Raw genomic sequence first — 21,274 nt, 5'->3', positions numbered from 1 at the left:
CACGGCTGTCAGGCCAGGCTCTCACTTCCAGCCACAGCTGGCACTGGATGGCCCAGTGCGCTGCCTTCTGCCTTCCCAACCTTCCTCAGCACGCTTTCTTCTCAAAGCAGTTTCGTTATGCTTAAAAACTGGGATGTTCATGCAGCATGCGGTCCCACTGAGCTGCAACATGACCTGCATGCTGAGCTCCTCCTGTGCCTGAAAAACTCCCCTTAGAAATAAAAAGCCATTTTTGAATCCTGGGGTCAGTGTGGCAGCAAATTCCATCAGCTGAACATGCACAGCAAGGGCCGGGGCAGGAGAGCGCTTGCTTTGATATCTTTAACATCTGATGCCTCCAGTTTCAAAAGCACTTGGAAAGTTTGAGATGGAAAATTGCTGCATAAAGGCCAAAAGTGCTAGTGAAGTGAAACAATAATATGCTGTTTTGCTGCTTTGCCAAATGGAAATAAGCCTCCTCAATACAGCATAAAATAATATAGAGGGAGCGACCTACTGATCTAAGCATAGGTGGGGGGGCCAGGATCACTTTGTTCTGACTCCCTGACTCGGTGCAAATTTAGCTTTTAATAAGTCACTTCACTTCTCTGACTCATTCCTCAAAGCTGTAAAAGGTGGGTAATACTCATTTCCCTACAGATTGTTAGGAGGACTGGTTATTTATTTTGTAAAGCTTGGACAAATTAACTCCAAGTATTATAAAAAAGAAAAACAACCACCATCATCTTCCAGAATAACATAAGCAGCAATTACAGAACTAGGAAAGAATCAAGAGCTTTCAACATTCAAAACCACTGTTCTGAGCATCATTAGAGAAAGAGGTTTCACTTGAATAGGGAGGATGAGGGGTTTGGTAGGTGGCAGCTGGAAACCAGGAAAATGCCATAGTAGAATAACTGAAAAGATATTAAGCAACAGAGAAGGCTGGTGCAGCTGTGGATATAAATGAAATAAGGTAGCTATTAGCTGCTCTGCAAGATAACAGCATGTGAAGACTTTTGTGAGAGAAGAAATTCAGTGGCAGCAAGGAGAAAACGTCCCTGGCAGCTCCTTTGTATGGCTAGTAAAACACCAAAAAGCACAGAGGGCTTCAAATTTGTTGCTCTACACCTACCTTTAGCAGCACCGTGGGAGAGCGATTTCTTTGTACTGAAAACATTGCCTTTTCAAAAGTAGGTGGGTCTTTGCTTTGGGGAGGCTTTTAAAGTATTTCAAGTTTTACGAAACCCTGTGATTTGGAAGCTTTTGGCAGAGGATGGTGAAGCACAGAGGGGAAGGCTCGGTCCTCGGCTGAGAGGGGACTGCCTGGCTCAGCATTCCCTGTCCTGGCACTGCTCAGCCCCAGTTCATAGGACTTGGCTCTTGCCTTTCCCAGCAGACATGGAACAAGCAGCAGAGGGGAACAACTTTCCCCTGCCAGCATGCTGCGATGGCCATGCAGGAAAAGCACCTCGTTACCAGTTCCTGAATCTACTGGGGACATTTGGCCCAAATGGTGCAAAATTCTCACTCCGCCGTCCGGAAAACTGAATGTAACACCCCAAGACTGATGCTTGTGGAAGGTCTCTGTGACAATCCCATTTAAGGGAAATATTTTTCCCTCCGCTCTATCCCACCCACTTTCCGACGACGACGGTGTCCTTTGTGGTACAGGCTGCAATTAATTTAAGGGCAATTACTCAGAGAGGTTCCTGGTCAGGGCTGGACTCCAGGCTTCTGCCTTGCTCCCAACTCGGTTTGGTTACAGTGACACACTGATTTCCAGTTTAGACAGTCCCACCCCATGAATCAGCGAGATTCCTTGGACTCTGTAAAACAAACAGAAACGAATCTTCCAGCGGCTCCCAGGGAGTCTGCCGAGCTGAGGGCTGTACAGAAGCTGTAGGAATGGGAATGAAAAGGACTTTGTTGCATCGGTTGCCCAGCCCCATCAACACAGGGAGAGGGGCTGACAGCAGTTTTTCCTGCTCTAAATGAACAATTCGAGGGCATTCAAAGATGAAATTTGCTTAAAGACATCCGGTTATGCAGAACTGAGGGTAGTGAAATGCCTGGAGAGATACGAGGTGAATACTCTGTCGGTAACCATTTCATCCGGAGCCATTTCTGGCTGCATGGAGGCATTTGGGTACAAATTACAGGGCGGTTGGTTCCAGCGCCAGGTCACAGACAGCATTAAAGCGGCGCAGGCGGAGAGCTGCGTCTCCAAGTCCTTCAGTGCCACCCCAGGGTATCCCACAGCCCCAGCGCATCCTACCCTGGGAACAGCTCAGCCGAGACATTCAGGTGCAGCTCAGCTCAGACTATTAAAAATAAAGAGTCTGAGCTCCCAAAAAAGGAAGGACTGGGGGGGAGGGCAGCTGCTGCCGGAGGATAAAAGCCGCTCTGTTCACAACGGCTTGGACGTGAAGGCGCATGGGGAAAATGTGATCGCAGGCTGTGGTGCTATTTTGGTGAAAAGACTGGAAAAAGGGCAAAACCGTTTCATTTCCTTCCGATGTTTTGCCCAATTCTCCTTGCGCATTTTTCTGTCCGGCTCCTCAGTCTCTGACCTTAATAGCGAGGGAGAAACTAGGCTGGAAACACTCCTCCCTGCCTCTTGAAATAGATTTTTTTTCCCCCCCTCAGTCAGGATTGACGGTGTTTCTGGCCGGGCTGGCGCAGAAGCCGGCGCTGTGGCCGTGAGGGGAAAGTTTCTGCTCTGGCCGCCGTTCCCCTCAGGCGAGGCGGGCTGCAGGCCCCGCCGCCGAGGCGATGGCGGCCGAGGTGGGGGGGGGGGGGGGGGGGGGGGGGAGCGACCCCCGGGCCCTCTCCCTGGGCCTGGCAGCGCCCACAGGCCTGTGGTCTCCACCGGGGCCGGGCCCCCAGCAGGCCACTCCCAGACGGTGGGTGATCGGGCCCCTCGCCCCGGGGGGTGTCCCGGCGGGGTGACATCCCTCGCCGCCTCACACACACCCCGCGGTCCCGCCATGGCAACGGCGGCCCCTCAGCGCCGGCCCCGCCCCCCGGTCCGGCCCCGCCCCTCAGCGCGGGTCCCGGCGGGCGCCTGGGCCGCTGGGGCGGGGCGGGCCGCAGTCGCGCGCAGGGCGGGTGAGGCGAGCGGAGCGGCGTCGCCGTCCCGGCTGGCCAGGCGAAAGGCGGGCGGAGGCTGAAGCATGGCGTTGTCCGTGCCGGTCAACGGGCTGAAGGAAGGTGATAAGGAACCGGTTATTGAGCTGTTTGTGAAGGTAAGGCGGGAGGGTCCCGGCCGCTCCCGTCCCGTCTGGGCGCCGCTCCCCTCAGCGCCCGCGCTCCGACCGTTGCCCCCTCCCCCCCCCCCCCCCCCCCCCCCCCCCCTCACCGCTTTCCCGCCCGCGGGGGCTCCATGTTCCCTCAGCGATCGGCTGCCGCCCTGAGGGGAGCCCCGCGCCGCCGGGGGGCTGCGGGGCAGGGGGGGGGGAACGGCACGGAATCCGTGCCGTTCCCCCCCCGCCCCGCGGCCCCCCGGCGGCGCGGGGCTCCCCTCAGGGCGGTGCGGGCCCGGCTGGCGGCGACGCCCCGGCGGAGCGGGGCTACCGCGCACAAAAGGGCCCTTCGGCGGGGCGGGGAGGGCCGAGATAAGGCGAACCGCAGAGAAGTCCCTTCTGGAAAGTGGCCCCGCGTTTGCTGGAAAATTCTTTTCCCCAGAGCAAATGGTGCAGCTGGCGCGGAGCAAGGGTGTGGGCACCCGTAGGAGAGAGGAGTAACTTGCTGGGTGCACCACCATCCATCACCCCTGCCGTGCAGCGCTCTGCATTGTCTGCCCGAGTTGGGCGTCGAGGTAATAAAAAATCCGAGTTAAATTTTCACGCAGGAGTCCTTACTTTTGTGTCAGGCACCAAACGTGTAAACGCATCACCAGTTTTTCTGCCAAACTAGAAGAATGAGCGTGTGTTGTCCGGCCCTTATCTGGCAAAGGTACCATATGGTATCTCCACATGTTTTGCATTCGCATATTGCAGTATGATGCAATATTTTGCATCCTCCAGGGCTCTGGTGATGCAGCATCTTACTTTTACTTCATATCAGAAGTGCAGAGAGTAAACGGCATTGATCTTTTCTTTCTGTGCTCAAACTTAACTTTGAAGAAAGCCTCCGTAGCAAAGAAGTGTTTTAATTCTTCAGATGAAGTTTCTTTCGGTTGCAGTGAGAAATAACAAAAGCCTTCATTTGAGATATTGGGACTTGCTTAGTGCGAAAGCCACAATGACAAACATGAAAATTTCTAGCAGGCTACGTAGAGCTTTAAAGATAAGATATTAGCTATAGATTTTATTTCTTAAACGATACTCTAAAGACACTGGACGACTTCTCGTTTCAGACTTTTTAGTAGTATTGAGGGGCAGTAACGGGACCCAGGGAAAGCATTGCAGTGGAGGATTCCAGACCTGATTTTAGTCAGAATATTTAGGTTCTTCCTGTAGAGGTTAGAACTTAGTAGTACAGCAATTAAACTACAGATTACTTTGAATTATTTATAGCAGTACTTCTTTAATATAACATGACAACTCATCTTCCTCTGTCCTAAAGTTCATTGGCTGATTTTTCTCATTTTTAAACAAATGAGAGCAGTGATTGATGGCAGAAAGATTTGGGAGCAGGGGGAATAATAAGCCTAGTGAGGATATTTCATGTATGAGGTGTAGTGTGGAAGAAGGTGTAAAATTAGTTGTGAGAAAGATGTATTGGTTGTGATTAAATCTGTGTTGGACCAACAAAGATGTGAGACTCTGTGAAAGGGGAACAGCAGGGAATTTTTCCATCCCTCTCAGTTGAAACTTCTTTATTGGCATGGATTTAAGAGGCTATATTCGGGATTAATCAGTCAGTAGTATCTCCCTCAAGGAAGCCTTTTCCCAGTGTTACAAATAGCTGCTGCAAGCTCTATACTGTCTGCCTTTAGGATAAAGTTCAGGTTACAAAAGAAGTTATTCTTGTCTGACTTCATGATCTTCAAGTAAAAGTTATTTCCCTGGAAAATCCTGTGGAAGAAGAACACCCTCCACCCTGGCAGACAGACCAAAATACTTGTTTTATCTGGGTGCTGCTGCCTGTCCCACAGTTTATTGAAGCTGTTAAGTATAATTGGAACAGTGTTTTTGTAAAGCTAATAGAAGTCTTGTCCTGCGTCATTAAGATGGTCACCTCATAAAATGCAAGCAGAATGTTTATGGTTATTCAATATAACTAATAGTGTCTGGCTAAAAGAGCATTAGATTTTGATTTAGGTCCCCCTCCGGCCCTATAAATGGGAAGCTTAGTGCCTGCTTTTGTGTTGCACGGTTTTCGCCTGGTTATGGGTGCAATCTAGAACAAGACTGAAGTTATTGAGTGAATGTTAAGAGTAATTTGCAGTGTAGCTGATCACTTTTCAAACAGTATTTGGGGTCTTGGTTCTACCTGTGCACTGTTAGTCACCGAAGCTCTTAAGGCAGAGGTAGTGGAAAGACTTCTTGACCAAAAAAGAAATCTCTGCCAAATGCCCGCGGCTGAAGGGCGGTAACTGTATGACCTGTGTACAAAGGATTGTAGCAGCCAGACTAAGATGAAACAAAGGTATGGATTAAAGCTTGAGAAAAACTTGTGAAGCAGGAGAAACCCTTTGGCTTCCTGCCCAAAATGTTGGGTTTGAATCTTATTAAATTGTGATCAGTAACAAAATAGGATGGGCACAGCGTGGGGAGGAGTGCACACACGGTTAGGTTCCAGTTATGAATAACTATATAGGGCTTTTTGTCACCAGCAAATTGGTTTGATTTATCCAAGGAGACAGTGTATCAGTCTGCTGTAACTTGTCATAGTCTGTGACAGCGTATGTGCAGATCTAGGATGCTTAGGTAAGAAAATGAGTTACAGTGCTGAAACTGAGGTGAATAATCTATTTCTTGGTCTCACATAATGGGTGGCTTCAGCAGCTTTTTCATTACAGCGCTGGTGGGCTGCCTGCGGTCTCTTTTAAACTAACTGTAAATATTTTTCAAGTCTTTCAGAGCTGATTAGGAGAAAGTAGTGATGTATCTGATTTCATTTAGTTTCCTCGTATGTTCGCATGTTTTATTAATGAGGGAGGCCCGCTTCCATTGTCTAACAAGAGTATTTTTTATTGCCCTAGTGGCATTTTAGAGTAGTGAAGACTGTTGTAATGAAATCACAGGCAGAAACCCGAGCATTGTGATCTGAATGCAACTCGTATAGGCCACTTGTAATAGCTGCAATTTAGTTGATCGTGTGTGGATTTTTATTATAAATAAAAAGCATGGTGGACTGACTTGGTCAAATAGAACCACTCATCTGTGGAGAACACAGGGCAGAGCTTACAAAACTACTTGTGCCGTTTCTTTAAGGCAGTGTGCAGAGGAGACGGGGATGGAAGCTGCTCAGAGCTCAGCCCTCGATGTTCAAGAGGGCAGCTGGTGATTGCATTCTTGTAATAGCAAGGTGAAGACATGGATGATCAAGAAGTTTGGTGTTAAAGGAAAAAACAACAAACTCAACAAACAAGAAATTCTTAGTCCTGTATCTGCTGGCATGAAGTGGGTTATAGTAGATGTAGGTAACTGTTAAGGAAGGTGCTGCTCTCTTCTTCGACTGTGTAACATGTGTATACTTGCAAATTAATTAAACCTTGGATTTCTGGCAGCTTTGAAATAAGACGTCATTGCGAAATTGGGCACCTGTTTTGAGAATCAGATAGTATCTGCTATCTGTTTACCTGTGAATTGTACTGTCAGTAGAAAAAAAGCTGTGATTTCACATTTAATAAATACCCTATGCTAAGCTGCTCCCAACAATTGTAACAGAAGCTTGTCTACATTTTTGTATCTCTGAATTAAACAAATCTGGCAGGTGAACTGTATATCTTCCAGGATCCAGATCTGTTTTCTTCAGTTAAGTATTGTAGCCCATGGCAGGAAGGAGATGAGTGTCTGCATCACTAGCAGCAGACGTGGTACTAGCTCAGGGCTGGGTGAGAGGAGTGTGATTTGTCTGAACTGCATGCGTTCAGGTCTGCCTTTGTCTTGCAGTTGCTCATTGCCTGTGCTTATCCTTATGTAAGATCTCATGTGTCGTTCTGGAGTAGTATAGCTGCTCTACGTTGGTTTTTAACAAACATTTCCATGATCTTGATCTTGTTTGTTGCCATTGGTGTTGGTTGGTGTTGGTCTTTTTGGGGACACACACACACACACACCTGCAATATTGCTGCAAAAATAAAAGGAACATCACTATAAGGAAATATCAGGACTAGAGACATGCAATATTGCTTCTCAGAGACAGTCTTGTTGGGGGCAGGCTTGTCACTTGATAATCTTGTTAGATAACTCTCCTCCTTACATACCAGATCATCATTTGGAGGTTTTGATGCACTAACCTCAACACCTGAGAACTTTCTCAGTCCACCTTTGATATGATTTAGGTTAGACAGCAAAATTTCATGCGTGGCTTATTTCTTGTGAGCAAATACTGGAGTATTATAAAGGATCCCTTTATAAACTTGAGACGTAACGGTCGTCTTATATATCCTGTGCTTAGTTGTTACAAATTGGGCCTCTTCCTTCTTTGGCCCGCAAACCATATTCCTTTAAATTCTGGTTGGGAAAGTTCTCATAGCCAGAAATATCCTTGGCTTTTTGATTTGAATCTGATTGCTAATACAGCAACTGGTGCACTTGGTACAATACTGTTTAAAAATACAGAGATGGTCTCAAGTGCAAAACATTGGAAAGTAAGCTAAAAACTAGCAATCATTTTCAAAGGGATTATACAGATGAGTTAGCTTTTCTTGAGTCAAAAGTTGTTTCTGACTACACTTCAAGAGTAGTGGTTTTATTCACTGGCATCTATCCTCCCCTTTCCAATGATTAACATCTAGACAGCTCAGTTAGACGATCAAGAGAGCTCGTGTTCTACTTTGCAGTTGAAATATGTCTGACACTTGTTTAACTTGTCTAACAGTTTTCCTCCTTTCCCCACAAAGTGGTCTGAGAACTGGCCGAGTTCCTGAATTTCAACTCGTTGCCCTTCATAGCCTGCTGATCTGCCGGCTGGGATTGTATGGCCATCTGCAGTGGTGCTTCCGAGTCATTTGCTCGGAGGTGCATACAAGTGCTGTATGCCATAGGTGTGTTCTTCAAGCACAGATACTGCTATAAAAGACAAATCTGTCCTCAGTTTTCCCAGATGGGAGATGTCTCAGGCTGTGCATTCGAGGCTTGAAGGGGAAAGAGAAGCCTGTGTATCAGAGCACATGTTGTGGGACAAACTTCAGGGCCTGGAACTGATCAAAAGTCAGGGTAAATGCACATCAAGGATCTGAGCAGTCTGAGTCTTGTTGCTGATGCTTTTGTACATCAGTCTGTGATTGTGTGCATGTGCAGTGAGGGAATCACAGAAGCAGGGAAGAGCATACTTAACACCAAAGTTCTTGTGAAAGTATTTGAAGAGAATGAGAATACATACATATCTTTATGTCTATACATAAAGATAGTTGATTGCTGAGAACTAACATGTAGATATGAGGAATATTGATGTAAACTCAGTACCACGGTTGGGAAGTGCGTGGGAGGGTCTGATAATCTTTCAGTGGGCAGCACTGTGACAGTATTAGCATCATAAGAAGTTAGTAATCGTTGCCCTCACAGCCTGAAGTGACTCAGTGTCACTGTCTAGTCTTTCACTGGTTATCCTAACCTCATCTTGTGGAAGGAAACAGTGAGGAAAGAGAGTTCTTTATTTGAGGAGTATTACTGTCTGTCTCTTAATGTGAGTAGGGTGAGCAGAGAAGTAGTTGGTTCTGTAGCTGAGCTTTTGGGTTTTTGAAGGGGTGTCGTCCCCTACAAAATCTGTGTTTGGAAGAATCTAGTAGGGGAATTCATTGAACTTCTAGCTAAATAGTAATCTGTGTACTTTGGAAAATGACTTTTGTACTCTGAGGTTGCAAGTTTGAGTTTTAAAAGTATATGCTAGTTAAAAGGGACAAAGAAAGCCTTGGGCTGCTGCTGTTTTCTCACCAGTGTAGGCATGTTCAGATTATCTTTTAAATGAGACATTTACTGTGATGTGACTAACACAAGGTCTATGCACTTTTGTAACGTTGCATACATCAATTCTGAGTTCTGGCTGGGCTGGACATACCACTTAAGAATCCACAAGAACTTCTTTTGAGACTGGATAACTGTACTTGACAGTAATTGGATTCGTTGTCTTTTTTAATTTTTTTTTTTTTTTGATAGATGCTCTCTTTTGCACTGCAGCTGATAATCAACTGAGCAGGGCAATTCTACAAAACCTTACTGGACAGTGGGAGAAAGTGAGGTGGTTTTGTGTGCTCATAAGTATCTACAACTTTTTCTAAGACAACAAACTTTAGTTAAAGTGGTGGTTGCTTGCAAGTTGACTGTCCATGGAAGAATATTTTACACCTGTACTTTTATCCATCTAATTTGAATTTTATCTTCAAAGTTCTTTGTAAATAAACTGTTAACAAACAACTTACAGTGCTAATCAAGTTGTTGTTGATGGTTTTTGTTTTGTTTTTATTCTTTTCTTGCATATTCTTCACTTTGAGATTATATAGTTTCACTCTTTGGGTACTGACTCTGCTTGTTTTTTTGTATTAAGAATTAGTGAACATTTGAACAGTTAAAAAACTCAGCCCCCAAATCATTATGTTGCCTTGATACAAGTTTAAATAGAGCTTTGACTTCAAGAGCTTTAAGTCCTCTGTGTAGAATATTTTTTTGCTAGAAAAGATAATAGTTACTGTTTTTAAACTTGTTTTGAGGTGTTTTTTTTTAATTCAGGTTAAACAGGCATTTGTGGGACAGTCTGATTTTTAGGGCTCTGAATGCTGTGTTTGTTTATGCTGAAGTGAAAAACATAAGCTAAACTGCTATTGATTACAGATGTCTTTGTGTGCAGGAGTTCTCTGAGAGTTCAGACTTATTCCTTGTATTGTTGGCTAGACAAAGGGCAAGGAACTTTACAAGAGGAAAGGAAATGACTTAGTTCTGTACACTGAATGTCCATATTAGGTATAAACTAAATATAGGAGTGTAATCCAGGAGTGAAGTCATATCTGTGTATTTTCATGAGAAGAGCTAATGAGATCAGCCAGTGCTACTGGATCGGCTTCAGAGTTTTTTGGCTCTGTTAACGCCTTACAATTTTGGCTAGAGTTTGATGATCTGTATTTTGGAGAGCTGCTTTTCTTAAATGAAGGAAATAGTTCTTTACGTGATTCTGTCTAAAAATAACATCAAAGCAAGCATAAGTGTATTTCTGTAGCCTTCCGAAGTGATGTGTTAGCCACCCTACTGAGACATGCTGTACTGGAGCTTGATGAGATAAGGCAAAACTTCCCGAAGGAGGAAGCTTTGCTCTGCAGCTGAAGAAGGTGGATACCGTCTCCCAAGGGACACAGAATGCAGTCATGTAGGTGCCTTTTAGTAACAGAGTTGCACATTGCTTGTATTGCAACCAGAAGCAACAGAGGGCAGGCCTTCCTCGAAACCTTTGTTCTCTAGCTGCTCTAAAATAAAAACCCCAACACTGGTTTCGGTGTAAGATAAATGTTTTTCCTTGCTAGAGCTTTGGAATATGCTGTTAGCAGGGGGAAACAGGTTCAGAACTACAGCGCAGTCTCAGTGAGTTTTGATAATTTGAGCAATTTCTTTGTTCATTGGCACGTTCTTCTGTGGATGTTGCTGTTTACATCCTGATTCGGAAGCAGTTGTGGTTTTAGCTGTATTCCTTATTGTATGAGAATTCTGAAGCTCCCAGATTATTGCTTTTGGGCTAGCATTTTGACGGGAAAGTCATTTAGGCATCTCACATGGGCTGGAGAAGGAGCAGTGCACAGGGTGAGGTTGAAGCAGCTCTTCATCATTCCTCTCTGCTAATGTCGAACCCATTGCTCATCTTAGGTCTGTAAGTTGGGTTATAAAATACCATAAACAGTTACTTGTTTTTCTGTCCCACAGAAGTGATTCATGCATAGAGGTTTATTTGAAGAATTCTTAAATGCCAAAGATAAATTTTACTTGGTCTTCTGAGCCCCAGTGACAAGGCTTGCAGTTGTTTCCTACAATTTTTATTTCGTTATTTGGGGGTGGTTCTGGTGTTGGAAATAGGTGTCTCGGGCTGTAGCCAAAGCACGCAGTGTACTTTGTTAACAAATTTAATGTGTGGGGCAAGAGAATCATTGTCATATACAATGCCAATTCCAAGTTTATATGCTAGGTACCCAAAGGCAAGTTTCAAGCCCTGTAAAATAAATCCTTTGTGCTGTATATTTAATTGCCTGCTTACAGTTTCCTTCTAGAATATTGCAAGAATGCGTCGAGCTGATAAACAGCAAATTTTAGTCAGTTTGGCTCTTTTATCTTGGCAAGATTTGTTACAGCTGGATCACTTTGTTAAAGGTATTGCCACTGAGGTGAGAGGGATGGCAGGGAAGAAATGCCAGATTCTGCTGTTAATGAATAATTTAATTTTCCTGTGTCAGGCTAGGAGGTGGTCATGTGTGTGGCTGTCCACAATAATCCCAAGTTTTTGTATTCATATTGTTAAGCTAATTTCTTCACTGAAGAAAACGGTGGTTAGTATTTAATTCAGGTTTTGATTCTGATTCTTCATCTGATTCTCCCAAAGGATGAACATGGGATAATTTCTTTTCTCCAAAGAACTGAAGTGCTTAATTAATTTCTACTGAATTGTGATGTCACTTTAATATATCATGAATATCCCATAACTGTTTCCAAAAGCTTTACAGTGACAATTGGGTAGCAGTAAGCATTTGTTGCAGGAAAGTATACAAGTCTGCTAATTATTTTGTTAGGAATAGCATCACAGGGCTAAAAATAGCATCATCCTAAAATGGGCAGTTGTTATTACAGTCAAATGTCTTAACACAGTGGTGGCCTATCAGAAAGGTAATGACTGAAGAGGCTACTTGAATGGGCTGGTAAGCATTCCTTTCCTTGGTTTAATAGCCACATCTCAAGTAAATGCAGGGTGTTCAGTTAATTTTCTTGAGCTTTTTGAGTTTACCGGAATTTCAGCTGATGTGGAAGTTGGATTGATGACACATTGGGCGAAGATGGTATAGCTTATTAGGAGGCAGGGGTAACTAAGGTTGCTTTTTCCCTGGGTGTGGTGGATGTCAATCAGCTTATAAAAATATAGATTAATCGGCTTAGGCTTTTTGCGATGAATTCCAGGTATGAGCACTGGCCTTATGCTTTTTGTTTTCTATTTTTTCTATGTTTTTCTTAAAGGACTAGCTATTTAGGGTAGCAGTGATTACCTATATTGTTGTACAAAAGTAAAATTGGGGAATGTGCTGTGGATGTGATTTGAGAGTTTTTCTGACTTGATACAGTGTTACCAAGCTTTTTAAAGTTCCCTCATAAAGGTCAAATAAAGGTTTACACTAATCATTGCGGTTCATATGAAGGTAAGACTGTGATGCAGGTGCTGTAAGCTTGATTTGGAGCTTCCTGAGGTCAGCTGTCTTCAGTTTGGAAATGAGTGTACACTCTTCTCCTGAAAGATATTTTCTTATTTTTAGGTAGCACATAATGAGGGATTTGCTTATTTTGTCACTTCCATTGTGAAAAAAGTTACCTTCCGAGTTCAAACGCATTTGAAAAGGTACTGGGGAAACTTATGGTGGAGTTTAGTTAATAATGATAACAGAAAACAGGATTACATAGAAAAGGCATGATGCAGAGGTGGTGCCCTTTTACACTGTCTGTGATGCTATAGGCTCATCTACTGGCAACACACAACACGAGGAACAAAAGTGAGTTTGGAGTAATAGTTGTACAAGGTGCCAAACCACTGATGTTTGAGGTGATGAGAATGATGTTAGATGTTTTATTTAGAATCTTAACATTGTGAAAGAATTGCAGGAGTTAGCTTGCTTGTTGGAGACATTTAATAGTGTTAATAAATCTTAACGGTTGCTACAAGCTTACTCTGTTCTTAGAGTGAGTCTTTAGTGACTTTTCAACTTATGTTAGCAGTAAATGAGCAGGATAGGTTTCAAAATACATGTGAGCTTTGTTAAAAAGCTATGCTGTGGTATCAGCTGGAATACACGAGACCCTGTGCCCTGACACTGAAGAAACCAGCTGCCTTTGTTCCTCTTTCTTTTAAGATGTTGACATGGACCTTCAAAAGTGGAACAGTTTTTTTTATCTATTAAGAAAAGCTTTTAAAAGAGAGGGAGAACTGGTTCATAAGCATGACAGATGTCAGCTGTAATGAGCACTTGGAATGGAAGGAACTGTAATGGTATGTTAGATATTGAACAGCTTTGCCAAATGTGAATTCTGATATAAAGATGAGGTCAAGACAGAAGTAGTCTTTGAGCCTAGCAGTACTATTGGGGAAGCAGTTAAATTCTTCTTTATTCTATCCTCTTTTGTGTGGATTTTTTTTCCCCTTCATGAGGTGGTCCCAACCCATCACAATTCTTGGATGTGGATCTGTCTGCATGGCTGTGGGCTAGTGACATCCTGTTAGGCAAGGTGTGTGTAGTAGGTGGTTTCCAGGCCTTTTTCATTCATCTTTCACCTGGATGTGGTGATAGCAGCTCTCGCTGGCTGATTATTAAAGCAAGCAGATGTCTTTGCAATGTTTATGAAGCATTCATTGCTTGAAGCTCATTGGTATGTCTGGTGGGAGAAGGGAACAGACATGCTGGAAGGCGTTGTCCAATGTTGTTGTTGGGTCTGTTCTGGCATAGCTGTTGATGTGTTTGAATAATAGGCTAAGATTTTGTTCAGCTTTGTTAGTTTGCCTGTCCTTCTAGTTCTGTTCTTTACATTTTCTATTTTAGCATCTTTTTGTCAGTACTTTTTTTTTTTTATACTTACCAGAATAGATGAATTGGAAAGAAAATTATCTCAAAGTAGCATGTGTAAGTACCTGTAGACAATATTTCAGTTTTAAGGTTAGAGTAAGATTTACCTGCTTAGTTTCAGTGCTATTAAGAAAATGAAAGTGAGTGTTTTAAGTTATGTATGTCACAAGCAGTGCCTGCTGCTGCCCCTAACTGCAGGTTTCCAGTATCAGCAATAAAATGTTTGATCTATATTGAAACATGGTGTGAAGGTCCTTCTGGTATTCTGAATCTTTTCCAGGATGAAATTGTCTTTCTGTGGTGTTTGTTTTGTTTTTTTTTTTCTTCCCCCTAGTCCTGACCTTCCCTGTCTTTTGCTTATTGTGGCAGGGAACATCTTGAGGCTGTCAGCAATACCAGACTCATTTATTATAATGTGCCACTTGTGTGTGTTGAAATGTCCTGTTAAGTTTTGGTCTGCCTAGTGGCATGAGGACACCCACCACACAGAAACAAAAGCTTTCACATGTAAGTTGGGGCACTGGCTATCCACTGTTCCGGAGAGGTGAGAGGAAAGGTGAAATGACAAGCAGAAGTGTCCTCCTTGTCTTGTCATCCCTCAGATTAAACCTGGTTGAACCAGATTTAGTTAGCATTGGAGTTCAGGGCTTGACTCTAGCTTGCTCTCTGACCTGCTCCTCCCATAAAACCACAAACCAACTCCCTTCTCAAACTAACAAACCTGAAGGGGTGAGAATGAGCTTAACACTGTGTATTGCAGGCAACGCTTTTCCAGTCCTGGTCTCTGCAACTTGCTACCTTGTCACCTGTTGTCTTCTTTTGAATGATGCTTCATTTTTTTCTTTTGAGACATTGGGGACCCTTGAAGATATACTTTGACTTGCAGAGTGATTACGTATAACACCCCTGAAGCTCATCCATCTACAGCCTGAACAGAAATACAAACCAATTGGTATAGTGGCACCATGCAGAGGAGGCGTTTGCCTGGTGTTATATCAATACTGCTATAGTCCTTTCATGGATGTAATTCTTTACATCTTATCTGAAAACACTGCTCAGTAAACAGGATGGAATTCTGTTTATTCAGCTTGGCAAGATAAAGGTCTGAGCAGACACTGCAAGGATTTAGGCTGATACTACCAGACCATTTTCAGTATTCATGTGTGGAACATTAAACCACTGCTTTCTGTATTCTTTCATCTCAGGAGTTTTGCATTGCTGCATGTTTTTCACTTGGATCAGTTTGTTTACCTTAAACAGTTTCCTCTCAAAACAGTAATCCATGTAGGATTATTATTAATTTACTCTTTTTTTTTTTATTTATTTGAATGGTCTTACTGTTCATGCAACATGCAAGAGTGATTGTTATCTGCTGTTTTGGAGTAATGGGTATGCATCATGTAGTTTGCATCATGTAGTTTTCCCAGCAGATTTTTTTTTTGTGAGAACTGAGATATATTTCAAGATTGTGTAGTCAAAATTTGAACACACTTTCTGATTCCCCCCCCCCCCCCATCTGTTTGTTGGAACATTAGTCTTCTAGACTTTGCAGATTGCAGGTATCTTATACAGGGGAACAGGGACTTTCTTTGTGGTATAATCAAATAGCTCCAGTAGTTAACTTTGAAGGGAATTCATAACTTTGAATAGATACTTCTAAAATGCATTTTTCCCCTCTTCATCCAAACTTTGTTTTTTCCAGTTCCGATATGCCAAACCTGGGAGAGATTCCCTTGATAGTTTTGGATAAATCAGGAAATGGTCTTCCAATGTTCTGCCCTTTTGTTTTATTTATGTAGGCAGAGACTGAACTGTATTATATTTCTCATCAGATGCACTTTGACTTTTACTATTATTTCTGCAGTCATTTGATCAAGTTTGGGAAAATAGTAGTGTGCTCCTTCTAACTGGTTGCTGTTTGAAACAATTTTTGCAGGCCTTTAGGTCCAAAATTTTCTAGCATTCTTTTTTATTCTTGAGTCTTTGAGATCTATGCTATATAATAAGGGCTTTGTGTCCTTTAAGTTTCTTTGCTTGTCTGTTATTCTTATTAGTCTTTCAGTAAACATCAGGACTACCTTGATAAAGTAAATACAGGCAGGTTCTTGTGTGAGGAGTCAAGTTAATTTTTATGCAGCTGTAAAGGCAAACATTTCACAATTTAAGTGGATTTCTTTTTTCTTCCCTTAGCTTGTTTAGCCACTTAAATAGATGTATGATTACATATACTCTCCTGTTTTTTTGGGAAAAACAATCTCATTTGAATGAAATCACTGCTTCAGGGGAAGAGAAAGGGAGGAGGTGGTTTCCGCACTGGCTGGATCAACTAAGCTCAGTCTTCCAGACAGTGGGATAAGTAGATTTTTTTTTTTCTTTCTTTTTTTTTTTTCCCCCCACTAAGTAGCTGGCACTCTTGCTTGGGCTGAGCTACTTGGCATTAGGAGTTGCCAGTAAGTTTTACTTATGATAAACCAGGTTGACTTCTCCATGAGCATACTTACTTGTTTTACTGCCTTGTAACTTTCATTCTTATTTGACCCTTTCTTACTTGGTTTTCTTTAAAAAGTAGCCCTGTTTGGTTTTCATAAAATACTGTAGGGTGAGTGCTACGGTGTATGTATGCCCTGATGTTTCTCTGTGCCACGTCTTAAAATTAACAAGGTCTGTTTTGCCGCAGAAGTTTTTTTAATTGCAGCCAGTTTGTGGAGGGTAACACAACTTTGTTCAAGGCAACTGGATATCTTTAGTTTTTTTCTTGCTTTGATAAATCCTTTATGGCAGCTGTTAGTTTTTCAGACTACTTGGTGGTGTCTTTAGCATAGCAAGTGTTGGCCATGGGTCACGGTCAAGTTAAACACTGTGTTTGCCAGGGTGCTTTCCCTGGTGGTAAATGAAAGCCAGGCTCTTCAGAGCTAGTTCTCAGTCAGTGTAACACAAGCAAAATACAAATGAAAAATACCAGCTTCCCTTGCTGTGTGTGGTGGTGCACTTTTTTTCTGTTTGGTCCCAATCCATACAAGTGAAAACCTGGAATTCAGTGAAACAGATGTACTCAAGAACATAATCATACATGTTCTTCATGTACTTTATGTACTTCAGGCGGATAACACTAACTTGATTTGGTAGTGAGAACTGAAAATTGGCCCTAATTGTTGGAAGGTTGGCATTATTTAGGAATAAAGATTTTTAGACTGGTTTTAGAAAAAAATTGAAATAAAACCTCCAAGTTTCTTGGTATAGAATGAGTATAATCTTGTTAAATTGACAGATAATCTAGGTTGATGTTAGTATAGAGAAGTCAACATTTAATATTTTCTTTACTCTGATGGTGATGAGGATTAGACACTGAAGATCACCTGGAATATTATGGCCTGAATTCAAAGACAAAGCAATGACAGGTTTCTGGCTTCTAATAGTGGGCTTAAGCAACGCTGCTACATGATTACCTCCCTGCATGACTAAGTCATACAGAATTTCAGAATATTCTTGTAATATTTAAAGGTTTACAGTTTACTGTCAGCACAGCTGTATTCCAGTAGAGAAAACTGGTCTCAAAACTGACTCTTGCAGGAACATCCACCAGACTCGTCTCCCTCTGAAAAAAATCCTGATGTGATTGAAGAAGAATAATGTGTTGTTCTTGATGATGGGTTGTAACAGATCAGTGCTTTAGCTTTTGGTGCATCAAATAGAAGAAGATAGAAAACGGGCCTCTCGGGCAAACAGTTACATAGCAGAATTCCTTGGCTCAAAAGCACTAAAGCCAAAAGTTTCTTGGCATTCTGACTGCATTCCTTTTCCAGTATGTGCTCAGAATAACTTGGGATTTTTTGGAGCAGAAGTGGGACAAATGTTTGAATGTAGACATAAAAGTCTAGGCTCAGTTTAGCTGTTCACTGCAGCTTTGAAAATGCATTAGGTTTTGTTCGGAACACTTTATATTAATGGACTGTGATCCTTGTTTTTCTGATTCAAATAATCCAAAAAGCCTGTCTTGCTTAAACAAAAGCAGATCTGTTTGTTGTTTGCTTATTTTGAATGTTACGCTTGCGTTGGGAGAGAAGCAAAGTTTTGGTACCACTTGGCATTACAGTGTAAATGCATTTGACCTTTTTTGGCCCTCATTGATCACTTTGGTTTTGGCTTAGGTAAACGGACCTTAATGAAAGCCACAGTTTGGTGCTACACCTTAAATTTTAAACAATTTTTCATTCAGTTCTGTGATGTAAAAGTAGCTTTGCCTTGGGTTCCTGATGGGCTAAGATTATTTTTTTTTTAATTAGAATAAACAAAACTGCCTTCTGAATTTGATTTTGGTTTATTTCAGTGGCAATTTCAAAACCTTCCACTAGAAATAATAAAGCTTCATGGTGGAATTATATTGTATGAAAGAAGGCGTGTGGTTTAATCCAATACCCTAGCTTTCTTTCAGACTGTATTGTTGTTGCAGTTGATGGATCCCGGGAAGTCTGTCTGATATAAACATGTTTAACATCTGTCATTAACATTAATTTTTTTTTCCTGTGCCCTTGGAACTTTGCTGGTGAAGGGTCACTACTTTTCCCTATCACATTGACAGGTGGCAAAACCTGGGCAGCCTTGATGTTATAACTAACTCCTGAGTTCAGGAAGAACCCTGAAGTTTTGTAATAACAAATCTTCATATTTGGTTCTGTCTGCAAAGAGTTTATTTTGTGCATAGGGGAACCATTTTGCTTTTTCATCTGATGCTATCACAGAAAGTATTTTGGTTCTCTGCTTCTGAGTAATGTCTTACTTTCTGTATCTGGTGATGGATCATAGATCTTAAAAGCTCTTGATCAGCCCTCTGCAGTGAATTTTTTAATTCACAACTCACAAAGGAACAGCGACTTGTAAGAACTAGTTGTCTTCCAGATGCATGCCTATTTTACATTAGGACACTATTCATGCATTTTCAAATATTGGCTTGAAATTAGTGGAGCTGACTAGGTCTTATCTAACTTAATATTCCCCTCAGGCAATGTCTCCATTATGTTTGTTGATGTTATGGTACTGAAGCTAAGCCTCTGGACTTCATTTGGTGCTGAGGATCATCTGTACGTTTGGCAGGCAGTTACATCCCAATGATTCTTTCTTTATTATTTATTATTTATATTATTTATTATGATTACATGCCTTTATTTTTTTCTATTTAAAGGTTTCCTTAGTCTGTATCAGATGAGATCTCTGGCAATGTATGTCATATGGCTTCAGCTCTGGCCCCTGGTTTTGCGGTCAGAAGTGCTAAATAAAAGGTGAAGAGAGAGGAGAGCTGATTAGGTCATGTACTGACTCCTGGAAGCATGGCTTGTGCGAGCAAACAGGCTGAGGACCTGCTGAGTGTGCCAGCTGGTGGCAGCTCCAGAGTCGCTGGGGAACAGCAGTGTGAACAGTACCAGTGAGGTGCCTCAGGGCTTTATGCTCTTAGGGTGTTGCACTTCGGCGAATGCCCACATTCTTCCTCTTACATCATAGTAAATGTGTGGGAGCTTTTCCATCCGAGGAAGTGAGGTAAAGCTTAACTGAATGGGGACATGCATGCCTGTGCCATTACTGCGCCGTAACTCATGTGCTTTGGTTTAAGTAGCATTGTTGAAGTTGCCATAAAACTTGAAGACTGAGGTCAGTTCTGAATCAAAGAATTGTTTCCGCTTCAGAGTGTGAATTAGCCCAGGCAGTACAACACGTATTTTCCTTAGATGGAATGAAGTGTTGTTTTTTTCAATATTGTTTTTTCAAAGGTCGGTAAGATCTTGCATGTAGTAAAAAAAACCCCAACCAACCACCAAACCAAAAGAAAAAGTAGATAGATGACTATAAATCTACATTGGCATAATTTACCTGCAGGAAATGTTTGTTCCAGTGTAAACACAGTGATGTAACTATAGTGGAAAATTCTAAAATATACATTGCTATCTGGAGGGATGGCATTGCAGTTAAATATTAACATCCATAAAAGCATACAGCTATTGGGAATAGACTGCAGAGTGAAGTCTTTCCTTATGTGAGCATCTTGTGAGGTAGGAACACATCAATCCATATAGTAGCTAGAATCCTTACAGCACAATAGAAAATTGTGGACTGAGCTAGTATAAATTACAATGCCTAGAGTAACCAAACTGACTGTTTTATCCTTTTTATAGCTGCTTTTAGAATTTAGTCTCCTGACCACTTGAGAAGTCACATGTCAGTTTTTAAGTCAATCTAGTATCATTAATCCACTGCAAGTTTTACGTTCCTTTCCAAGGACAGAGGTTGCATTTTGAAATTCATGGCAGAAAGACAACTTCTTTTTTCTTTCGGATCTTTGTTAATGACACTAATAAAGGTTTGAAGAAAAAAGTCTTATTCTCCACAGCAAAGTATTCAGAAGAATAGTCAGCTCTGACAGGAGGGATATTTGTAGAAATGAGACCGTAACCTTGAGGCAACATAGATCAATTTATGAATACTCATTTTCTGGTATTCATTGACAGCTATTAAGGAAATCAGCCTTATCTGCAGAAGCACCGTGAGTTTTTAAAAAAGAAGTTTCTGAATTTAACACAGTTTCATGGAAAATCTTTCTGTTTTCCTGGTTTTTGAAAATCCTGCTGTTAGAAAATCCTACTGTTACTCTTCTTAACTTGCAAACTTCATTCTCCTCATTGTGGTTCCCAATCCGTGTGTGGCTGGGAACTGGCAGAGAACTGAAGAAAAAATGGAAGAAAAAGTAGTTCCTTTGCCTGAGTGTCTAGGCCTTTCTCTGGTTCTGGTCCTAAAGCTTAGTTCTTGTAAACTCTTACCAACCAGATACTTATAAATAGTCTGTGCTTAGTGAACATAATTGTTTTCTGTCATTTCTCTGAGGAGTACAGCCAGCATATCCTACAATATGTTTTAAAATGGCCTAGGGAATGGGTAATAGTAATGATAGAAGAATTAGCAAGGCTTTGAGAATTGTACTGATAAAAATTATTCCTGGAAGTACTCTAATAAATAAAATGCTTTGAAACTTGCCTAATGTAGAGTACATGTCAAGATAATCTGACATACGTGGCTGTTTTAACTAGTGAACCGGTTTTCTTTTCAGAGGATTGAATTTTATAACAAGATTCAATGTTTTGCATGTCTAATTCTAGCCTAAAAACTAAGATTTTCCAACTCAGCAATACATACTTCATTGTCAGAGCAATCATGAGATGCATGCCATCACTGGGAGCTCTGGAGCGGCTTACTGTTGCTATGTATGGACCTTTGTTGTGGTAGGACAAAGACTTATTGATAAATTGCCTATAAAAAGTGGCTTTGGAATATAACTTTATTGTCAGTGAAGTCTCTATGTACTTACAGTTAATGTCTTTCCTTACAACACCTGCAATACAA

At 41.9% G+C, this 21,274-nt stretch overlaps 1 protein-coding gene across 1 annotated transcript in view; it reads left to right on the top strand.

Moving 5' to 3' along the window:
- The first annotated feature begins 3,056 nt into the window (after positions 1 to 3,056).
- Positions 3,057 to 21,274, top strand: part of CLIC4 (chloride intracellular channel 4) — a 33,161-nt gene continuing 14,943 nt past the window's right edge. Inside the window, exon 1 of the mRNA XM_080379199.1 lies at positions 3,057 to 3,227. Within this exon, the coding sequence (XP_080235325.1) occupies positions 3,156 to 3,227 (72 nt within the window). The 5' untranslated portion in view covers positions 3,057 to 3,155. The remainder of the gene's footprint in view (positions 3,228 to 21,274) is intronic.

The sequence above is a fragment of the Falco punctatus genome, assembly GCF_963210335.1.
Source record: "Falco punctatus genome assembly, chromosome: 3".
NCBI classification, from domain to species: Eukaryota; Metazoa; Chordata; class Aves; order Falconiformes; family Falconidae; genus Falco; species Falco punctatus.
The sequence above is the reverse complement of the archived record's forward strand: the minus strand, read 5'-3'. Positions and strand labels throughout refer to the sequence as shown.